Source organism: Camelina sativa, chromosome 13 (assembly GCF_000633955.1).
Source record: "Camelina sativa cultivar DH55 chromosome 13, Cs, whole genome shotgun sequence".
In the NCBI taxonomy this organism is placed as follows: Eukaryota; Viridiplantae; Streptophyta; class Magnoliopsida; order Brassicales; family Brassicaceae; genus Camelina; species Camelina sativa.
The window spans coordinates 4,236,194-4,246,075 of NC_025697.1; the positions used below are offsets into that span (position 1 = coordinate 4,236,194).

General features: G+C 39.0%; 2 protein-coding genes and 1 non-coding gene across 7 annotated transcripts in view; 1 reads left to right on the forward strand and 2 right to left on the reverse strand.

Moving 5' to 3' along the window:
• The window catches only part of LOC104735064 (receptor-like cytosolic serine/threonine-protein kinase RBK1), a 4,609-nt gene extending 2,143 nt beyond the window's left edge, over window positions 1-2,466 (reverse strand). Inside the window, exons 1-8 of the mRNA XM_010454779.1 lie at window positions 2,037-2,466; window positions 1,431-1,892; window positions 1,092-1,349; window positions 839-993; window positions 679-758; window positions 449-587; window positions 210-359; window positions 31-98 (exon numbers count right to left, since the gene is read on the reverse strand). Of these exons, the coding sequence (XP_010453081.1) occupies window positions 31-98; window positions 210-359; window positions 449-587; window positions 679-758; window positions 839-993; window positions 1,092-1,349; window positions 1,431-1,892; window positions 2,037-2,052 (1,328 nt within the window). The 5' untranslated portion in view covers window positions 2,053-2,466. The remainder of the gene's footprint in view (window positions 1-30; window positions 99-209; window positions 360-448; window positions 588-678; window positions 759-838; window positions 994-1,091; window positions 1,350-1,430; window positions 1,893-2,036) is intronic.
• Window positions 4,218-4,290, forward strand: TRNAR-CCU. Its single transcript has one exon. It is a non-coding gene; the product is annotated as a tRNA-Arg (tRNA).
• LOC104735065 (L-type lectin-domain containing receptor kinase IX.1-like) lies at window positions 4,445-9,706 on the reverse strand. Of its 5 annotated transcripts, none has more exons than XM_010454783.2 (3): window positions 8,389-9,703; window positions 7,670-8,259; window positions 4,445-5,664 (listed from the first exon to the last, which is right to left on the reverse strand). In XM_010454783.2, the coding sequence occupies exons 1-3, from the start codon at window positions 8,573-8,575 to the stop codon at window positions 4,615-4,617; spliced, it is 1,827 nt and encodes a 608-aa protein (XP_010453085.1). In that variant the 5' UTR covers window positions 8,576-9,703; the 3' UTR covers window positions 4,445-4,614. The 5 variants fall into 5 exon arrangements, with proteins under 5 accessions (XP_010453085.1, XP_010453084.1, XP_019089840.1 ...); XM_010454782.2 differs by having other exon boundaries at window positions 8,356-9,703; XM_019234295.1 differs by having other exon boundaries at window positions 4,445-5,295; window positions 7,283-9,706.

The following is a 9,882-nucleotide window of genomic DNA, read 5'->3' on the forward strand; positions in this document are numbered from 1 at the left end:
TGATCTTGTAGATCACATGCGCTCACACGCACTGTTCTTTCACCTGCCTTGTGCTGCAGCTCAGCTGGCCCGTCTTCTCCACGCAACAGCTGCACTAACTGCACAAGATTTCACATTATAACCGATACACAAGCTATATGTAGTTGAACCAAAGTTCAGATTTTGGCTTTAGCCTCTAGGTGAAGATGTGAAGATTATATGTACCATACCCGAGTCATGTCAGGTCGCATAGCGGCTATATGATGTATGCACATGGAAGCTGTTAGCATCACTCGTTGCATCTCTGTTGGATCAAACTCATTTCCTAGCCTAGGATCCACAATGTCCTCCATGCTGTTCTTCTCAAGAAAAGGTTTTGCCTGCATTACGTACCAAATCGCAAAAGGTAAAAAAAAGACCCACAGCTGAAACTTTGATGACTCTAAACAAAGAGTTCTAGATACATTACCCATGCAACAATGCTCTGCCTACTTGCTGTATCGACAGCTCGGCGACTAGTTATGATCTCTAGAAGTAATACCCCAAAGGCAAACACATCAATCTTCTCATCAACAATGCCGTGCATAAAATACTCTGGAGCTAGATACCTGGAGGAACAAAGAGCCAATGAAACCCGGTTTTTAATTTTGAACATCAAAGTTGTTTTTCATCAAAACTTAGAAGCTTTCTCTCTTTTACCCGAATGTGCCTTCGATTGGGAATACAACATGATGAGGCCAGTTCTCTGGGAGCCATTTTGCAAGTCCGAAATCTGAAATCTGTTAATGAGGTACACATGGTTCTCAAACCAACCTAATACCAAGAAAATTGTCAGAGATGTTGGTCAAAGATCATGTACCTGAGCTTCGTAGTCTTGGCTGAGCAATATGTTAGAAGCTTTGATGTCACGGTGAATGATCCGTCTTGGACAAGCATTGTGAAGATAACTCAGACCATCAGCTATACCTAGAGCCACTTTGTACCTTATCTTCCACGCCAGACACTCCTCTGATCCTACAAAAGATCAAAGAGACAACAAGCAAGATCACAACATTGTCTAAAGATACTATACACATGATTTCCAGTTAAAAAAAAAATGACTTTAAGCATACCAAAGAGCCATGAAGCAAGACTGCCATAAGGAGCGTACTCAAGCACAAAATGCAAACCGCGATCACTGCTGAAACCGCGAAGGCGAGCTGCGTTTGGGTGGTTTACATGTGCGATTATACCAAGCTCTGAAAGGAAATCGCTAACTCTTTCTTCTTCTTCCTTGGCGTGACTCATCAGCTTCTTGATCGCCACAGTCTCACCATCAGGCAAAACCCCTTTGTATACCTCAGCATGTCCTCCTTTTCCAATCATGTTCTCTAACAAAATCCAAAACAAAACAGAGTTTTTACATCAGAAACTCAGATTCTCACAAGGGTTTGTGTTTATTTTGTCTTTACCAGGATTGAAATAGTCAGTGGCTGCAGCGAGCTCTTCGTAAGTGAAGTTTCTCCAAGAAGGTTTAGCCATGAAGAAGGCTTCGCTAGGGAAGGCCGCATTATTATCAGAGGGAGAGAACTTAGGTTGCTTACGCCGCAAGTTTTTACGGGTAAGTTCATAACTTGCGAGAAGAGGAATGACTGAGAAACGTCTCATGGACTTCTTCTTGATAGATTCAATCATTTTGTTCCATTGAAGACCATGGTAATATGAAGACGAAACGTTCTTAGGAGTATTTGAAAACGGTGACGTTGCAGATGATTTATCATCAGGCGAACACGAGCTACAACTACTGTTGTCAGAATCTGAAACGATAGCTGCGTTACCGAGAACACCTCTTGGAGATATCGAATCTTCGAGGCCTAAGTCGTTCCTATGAAGTTCTATCTCTTGATGATCTTTGCTTTCTTTGTTTTCGTTCTCTGTGTAATGATGTCACATGGAAATACAAAAAGTCAGTTCTCTATATTCATAAAACCCAGAAAATATAAATTTGGAAGACAAAAGACAAAAATTCCATTTTCTTAAATAGGAAAAATAACTTAAGCTTTATGTATAGTTTTTACCTTCAACAGCCATCATAGCTCCAATCCTCTGAGATTTATCTCTAATAAGAGAATAAGCCCTTGAATTAAATTACACTCATATATCCATTGAACAAATTTCCCAAAAAAAATAATAATAATACAAAACAGAGAAGAAGAGAATTAGGGGAAACAGAGAAAACAGAGGTTTCTCTTTTTTTTTTTTTTTTGTTGTTTCTTTGTGAGAGAGAGAGAGGAAAAAAAACGAAATAGTTATTCTTGGAAGAAAAAGAAAGTTATGAGGAAGAGTCAGCTTTTTTGCTGAGTGGAGATGGATTGGAATCTAGGCTATATTTATACAACTCCAACGTGCAAATTCCAACTCTTTTTGTTTTTCATTTCATTTCAACTGCAAGTCAAGTCAAGTTTTGTTTTTCTTGTTTTTGTTTTGTAATAATATTTCTGGTTTCTAGATTAGTTAGTACGATCTTTAAAAGTTTATTAGTTTCTGAGGAAGAAGATGAAAGGATTAGAGATTGATGCCGTAACTAACGCCTTTACGATGTACGAAAACATCGACGGTTTTGGATACTATAATAATCTATCTGGAGCTGGTTTGTGGGCATTTTAGTCCAAAATAAATTAAGACACAGCACCTTTGCTTGGTAATGAAACTGAGATTTTTAATACTATTAAAGGGGTTTGTTCAGATTATATTTCACTCAAATTATATTCTCCGCAAAATAGCTATAACTCGTGATTAAGAAATAAATAGCCCATGTGATAATATGGACTTTTTTTTTCTCACCAGCAGTACAGCACACACCCTTAAGCTATTTTATTCTTACATTTGAGTTCATGTTTTTACAACTTCACCGAGGTTGAAAGCGTCGGAGCATTCGGGTTAATCGTTTATAAGTTTGAATGACAGCTTAATATTTTTGATGTACGTAGTATGGTTTAAAACGACGACAATTACAAAGGAAGTAAGAGGATCTAAATATGTAATGTATGGATTTGCACTTATAGGAGTTGACAAAATTTAAAATTGACAAATGGTGTGAGTGTGCTGTCTGATTCTTGATTCTTCTTTATATTTTCAATTTTTCGTGGCGGCATAAAGAGAGGAAACATATGGCAGACAAATTTTGACTACAAAACTAAGCCATCGACCATTAATATCATTTTTTAAAATATTAGACCATGTTTTATACCTCATTTTTTCATTTACAAAACCTATCACTTTCGAGCTTTTTATACAAAAAAAGAAGTTTCTACTACATAATCCCTGTTATTAATGATTTGAAAGGCTGATAAAACAAGAGTTATCCATTCGTAATGATGGCTATAATTGTTTTGGTTTAGGAATAAAATTATCATATTTCTTTCTTACTCAGCGTAACCATAGTCATGCGGGACAATATGGACCTACCTCAGGACTTGTATGTACCAACTAATGGGACTGCAAATAATAAAAACAAATCTTAATGTCTTCTTATGTGGATGGGTTCCTTAATTTCCGAGGATTAAAATGAATTTATGAGAGATACTGTATCACCATATACTATTAGGCGTGGAAGACAAATAAGAAGGAAAAAGTGAGTTATATATCACAAAAGGGCATTAAAAACAACTAACTTTCTTTAGAGACAACCCAAGTCAGATGTTATATTTAACCCCTTATTTTTAGCACTTGTGTGTCTCGATACGCCATACTCAAAAAATTCATAGTACATTGAATGTCCATTCATATGAACAGTTCGGAATTTTTTTTTCACAATATACAGTACACAAATTGTCCAGACGCAAAAGAAACCTTGTTTATCTATTATTCATCATGCTAATTCAATAAGCAAATTTTTAAAACAAACAAAATGACTCGGTATTATAAATTTGGTTGTCTAGAAGTAAATTAGTGGTAGTAGTAATTTAGTCTTTGCATAAAAACAAAACGAGCACAGTGTGAGTAGGGAAGATTAATTGTGTTAGTTGGTGAACTTTTTTTTTTTTTTGGTCAAAATGTTAGTTGGTGAACTAAACCCGTTAATATACACCACAACCATCAATTTCTCAAAAATAAAGATCCCAGAAATTAAAAATCGCCACCAAACTCACCAATGTGAATTTCAGTTAGAGAGAAGTCAGTTCAACCGTTTTTCTCTACGCTATAGACATCCATCTGAATAAGTACAATATATATGTTAGGATTATTAGTCTCAAGAAGCGCCTGTAGCTCAGTGGATAGAGCGTCTGTTTCCTAAGCAGAAGGTCGTAGGTTCGACCCCTACCTGGCGCGTGTGTTTCCTTATGTTTTTATTTTTCAAATTTTATCATTTACTTCTTTTGAGTTTTATAATAAGGCCCAACCTAAAAAGGAGCGAAAGACACCAAAAACAAAACTGAAGACGATATGCAAATAAGAGATCTATCAGTTTTCCCCAAGTAATAGATTACAGAAGCACAAGGATTCATTCAGTACAACACACACACACACACAGAAGAAACAGGAAAGATCAAATAATACAGAAGGCAAAAGACTAAAAATACAGCACACACACACGCACACGGAAGAAACGAGAGTAAAGAAAAGGCTTTATATACACAGCAACAACGGATCTGCTTAACGACCATGTTGAGCACTTGAAAACGTTACTGTAGCTCCACCAGAGCCTACTGATGTAGTACTCGAAGATGATACGTGATAAGTAGCAACAGGCATTTTGTTCGGAAGATGAGGCAACGGTGCTTCAAGATTCAAGACTTGGATCGCTTGTTTTATCGAAGGCCTCGAGTTTCTATCTGGATGAGTACACCATAGCCCTACAATCATGAGACATTCTGCTTGCTTTTCATCGAAACCATCATTCCTGAGTTTCTCATCAATTATTGTGATAACTTCTCCTTTTCCGTAGAGATCCCACACTTTCTCTACAAGGCTTGTTTCAGGCTCCATTTTTCCTTGTCTTGGATCCACAGATTTTCTTCCTGTAACTATCTCTAATGTAACAACTCCAAAGCTATAAACATCAGATTCTTTGCTCGCCCTCCCGGTGCTTATGTATTCAGGAGCCATGTAACCAAACGTTCCTGCTAACCCTGTAGTCTGCGGACCCAGCTCATGGTCCATCAATCTAGCCAACCCAAAATCACCAAGCTTGGCATTGAAATTGGAGTCAAGCATCACATTACTCGCCTTGATGTCTCTGTGTATAACACATTGCTCCCACTCCTCATGAAGATAAAGCAGCGCAGAGGCAATACCGATAGTTATCTTGCACCTCACAGGCCAAGCGAGATGCGGCTTTTTACCAAATAGATGGGCATCAAGGCTACCATTTGGCATGAACTCGTATATCATTAGAAACTCATCTTTCTCATGACACCAACCAATGAGTTGCACAAGGTTTCGATGTCTCAAACTGCTGATTATCTTTACTTCGGTTATGAACTCTCTTTTTCCCTGCTTAGATCCGCCAGCAAACTTCTTTATCGCAACCATCATATCTAAGGCGTTTAAGTACCCTTTATAAACCTCTCCAAACCCTCCTTCCCCTAGCTTCCTATCATCTGAGAAGTTGTTAGCGGCTGATGCAAGATCTTTATAGGTAAACCTTCTTGGTCCTGCTCCTCTTTCAAGATCGTCATTTATCGATGTCAAGTTTGCTGTCTCCTCTGCTTTCTTCTNTTTTTCCTTGTCTTGGATCCACAGATTTTCTTCCTGTAACTATCTCTAATGTAACAACTCCAAAGCTATAAACATCAGATTCTTTGCTCGCCCTCCCGGTGCTTATGTATTCAGGAGCCATGTAACCAAACGTTCCTGCTAACCCTGTAGTCTGCGGACCCAGCTCATGGTCCATCAATCTAGCCAACCCAAAATCACCAAGCTTGGCATTGAAATTGGAGTCAAGCATCACATTACTCGCCTTGATGTCTCTGTGTATAACACATTGCTCCCACTCCTCATGAAGATAAAGCAGCGCAGAGGCAATACCGATAGTTATCTTGCACCTCACAGGCCAAGCGAGATGCGGCTTTTTACCAAATAGATGGGCATCAAGGCTACCATTTGGCATGAACTCGTATATCATTAGAAACTCATCTTTCTCATGACACCAACCAATGAGTTGCACAAGGTTTCGATGTCTCAAACTGCTGATTATCTTTACTTCGGTTATGAACTCTCTTTTTCCCTGCTTAGATCCGCCAGCAAACTTCTTTATCGCAACCATCATATCTAAGGCGTTTAAGTACCCTTTATAAACCTCTCCAAACCCTCCTTCCCCTAGCTTCCTATCATCTGAGAAGTTGTTAGCAGCTGATGCAAGATCTTTATAAGTAAACCTTCTTGGTCCTGCTCCTCTTTCAAGATCGTCATTTATCGATGTCAAGTTTGCTGTCTCCTCTGCTTTCTTCTTCCGCTGCTTCCGTTTCAAGAAGACGATGAGAGAGCCAATTATGAAGGTAAGCAAAACAAACCCTGAAACTGAAATACCAATTATCATCCCCTTCCTGTCATTCTGAATTTTTTTTATATCTCTTAGCTCCAGGTTTGAACTGAACTCCCATGACAGAAGTCTATTTCCCTCGGTGACCCCTCCAGATGTCGCAGAAAACCCAATCGTAACTTCTGATGGCAGTACCTTTGAAAGATCAATGATGTAAGATAGGCTTGAACTCTCCTTGGGATCAGACGTTAGGTCGTAAGTCCAAGAGACACTCAAGTTTCTTCTAGCAGAATCATAGAAGATCAGCACACGGCCTATATCTTGGTTGTGTGAGGTTGCATTCCAAGAAGTGGAGTTAGAGGAAGCAAGAGAGTTGTTGTTGATTCCCACATGAGATTTCATGTCGAGAGGATCCCATTCTGAATTACTATATGTGTCGAATTCGACATGAACGAGTGGGAAAGAAGAAGATCGAGCGTTGCTTTCATTGAATAGACCCAAGAAACCACCAGCTGAGTTGGGAGGCAATTCGATTCTTGCTGGAGCTAGAAAGAAAGCGAACCCNACTCCAAAGCTATAAACATCAGATTCTTTGCTCGCCCTCCCGGTGCTTATGTATTCAGGAGCCATGTAACCAAACGTTCCTGCTAACCCTGTAGTCTGCGGACCCAGCTCATGGTCCATCAATCTAGCCAACCCAAAATCACCAAGCTTGGCATTGAAATTGGAGTCAAGCATCACATTACTCGCCTTGATGTCTCTGTGTATAACACATTGCTCCCACTCCTCATGAAGATAAAGCAGCGCAGAGGCAATACCGATAGTTATCTTGCACCTCACAGGCCAAGCGAGATGCGGCTTTTTACCAAATAGATGGGCATCAAGGCTACCATTTGGCATGAACTCGTATATCATTAGAAACTCATCTTTCTCATGACACCAACCAATGAGTTGCACAAGGTTTCGATGTCTCAAACTGCTGATTATCTTTACTTCGGTTATGAACTCTCTTTTTCCCTGCTTAGATCCGCCAGCAAACTTCTTTATCGCAACCATCATATCTAAGGCGTTTAAGTACCCTTTATAAACCTCTCCAAACCCTCCTTCCCCTAGCTTCCTATCATCTGAGAAGTTGTTAGCAGCTGATGCAAGATCTTTATAAGTAAACCTTCTTGGTCCTGCTCCTCTTTCAAGATCGTCATTTATCGATGTCAAGTTTGCTGTCTCCTCTGCTTTCTTCTTCCGCTGCTTCCGTTTCAAGAAGACGATGAGAGAGCCAATTATGAAGGTAAGCAAAACAAACCCTGAAACTGAAATACCAATTATCATCCCCTTCCTGTCATTCTGAATTTTTTTTATATCTCTTAGCTCCAGGTTTGAACTGAACTCCCATGACAGAAGTCTATTTCCCTCGGTGACCCCTCCAGATGTCGCAGAAAACCCAATCGTAACTTCTGATGGCAGTACCTTTGAAAGATCAATGATGTAAGATAGGCTTGAACTCTCCTTGGGATCAGACGTTAGGTCGTAAGTCCAAGAGACACTCAAGTTTCTTCTAGCAGAATCATAGAAGATCAGCACACGGCCTATATCTTGGTTGTGTGAGGTTGCATTCCAAGAAGTGGAGTTAGAGGAAGCAAGAGAGTTGTTGTTGATTCCCACATGAGATTTCATGTCGAGAGGATCCCATTCTGAATTACTATATGTGTCGAATTCGACATGAACGAGTGGGAAAGAAGAAGATCGAGCGTTGCTTTCATTGAATAGACCCAAGAAACCACCAGCTGAGTTGGGAGGCAATTCGATTCTTGCTGGAGCTAGAAAGAAAGCGAACCCATGACCATAATTACCGTAGGCAACATTCCGGGTATCAATTCTGAAGGAGAAACGGGTACTAAAATCCGAAGGCTTACCAGTACCCGGATCCCATAAGGGAATCTGCTTACCATAAGTAGCCCATCCGGCACGGCAGGTGTAGTCTATGTTGGTAAGCTCAACAGCCCCGTTTGCTCTTGCATCTCCTTGGTACACTATTTCCGAAACCTCTGACCCAAAACGAGATATGTTAAACTGAACTGAACAGACAAAAGGGAGAACCAAAACAAAGAAAAAGAACAGGATTGAGTTAGCCATCTACAAACAGAAGCATCTATATTAGCACAAGAGACAAAGATGGTGCTACTGATATGTATACTTAACACCAAGTCAATGACTAAACCATGATTATAAGAACGAATTCATCTAGTGCGTGATCCCAGCTATCACAGGAATTGTTTTTTTTTTTTGATAAACAACCATTAAGTTACCAAATAGTTGACCTTAAGAGTAAATAAATCATAACTCTGTCTGATTGCTTAGGCATATGATATGACAGATTATATAAAAAATGAGGAAGACATGTTTGATGCTCATCCTTAAATTTTAAGAATAGCTTAAAATAATCACAAAAGTAACTAAGGCATATCAAAGAGAAGACCTTTTTTTATCCCCTCAAGCCAATGGTTGAATAAGCAGAGTCAAAGTTTAGAGACTTAACAAAGAAGGGATCACATGAAAAGTGGAACATTGACACAGTTATTCTCCACAGAACAAGTTTATGCACGACCACAATTAGTCATGGAACAAGAGATGATTAGTGACGAACACAGATGATTCATATGTAAAAAACTCAAGAACATGTCAATGCACGATGAGAAGAAAGGTCAAAAGATCTATTCTTTTTGAGAAAAAATCGAGTAACACCACCATTATGAGTCAATGACAAAAACCTAGGATTAGAAAAATAAGATAGCCAGCTCAAACCTCAGATAAAACTAAATTAGCAATCAACCTTAAAAAGCCATACATTTTTCTTTGTTTATTGCTTTTGTCAACTAATAAGTCTATCTGTTATCATGAAAGGAATGTGATAAATAATTGTATAAGAGAAAGCAAACGAATTGACCCACCAAGTGATATTCAAAATTGAATCATACGTGCAAGAACAAACCCAGATACCTAACAACATTATCTTCGAAAACGATGTAAACACTGAAAATTTTTTAAGGAACTAATTAAAATAAATTGTAACCCTGGATCATGCCTTTCAGAAAACAATAAAACTTACTATGACTTATACAGTTATCCCAAAAAAAAAAAAATTATTCCGTCGAACACTTGGTGGGCACGTCGTAAAACTAACCAAAACGACAACCTCCACGAGTCCTCCGGTTCACAGAATGATTAAAGAACAACTACAGAGAAGTCTTGATTTGACAAAATTAACCTTTAACATTTTCTCAACGCAAACGCAAGTTTCTATAATTTGTAATTTCGCCCCTCAAGTTTACCTTTAGTCACATTATCACCCCAATCTGTGTCCCTCAGATTCACGTCTCCACTACCGCCGCTTCTCAATCTCTCTCTCTCTCTCTCTCTCTCTCTCTCTCTCTCTCTCTCTC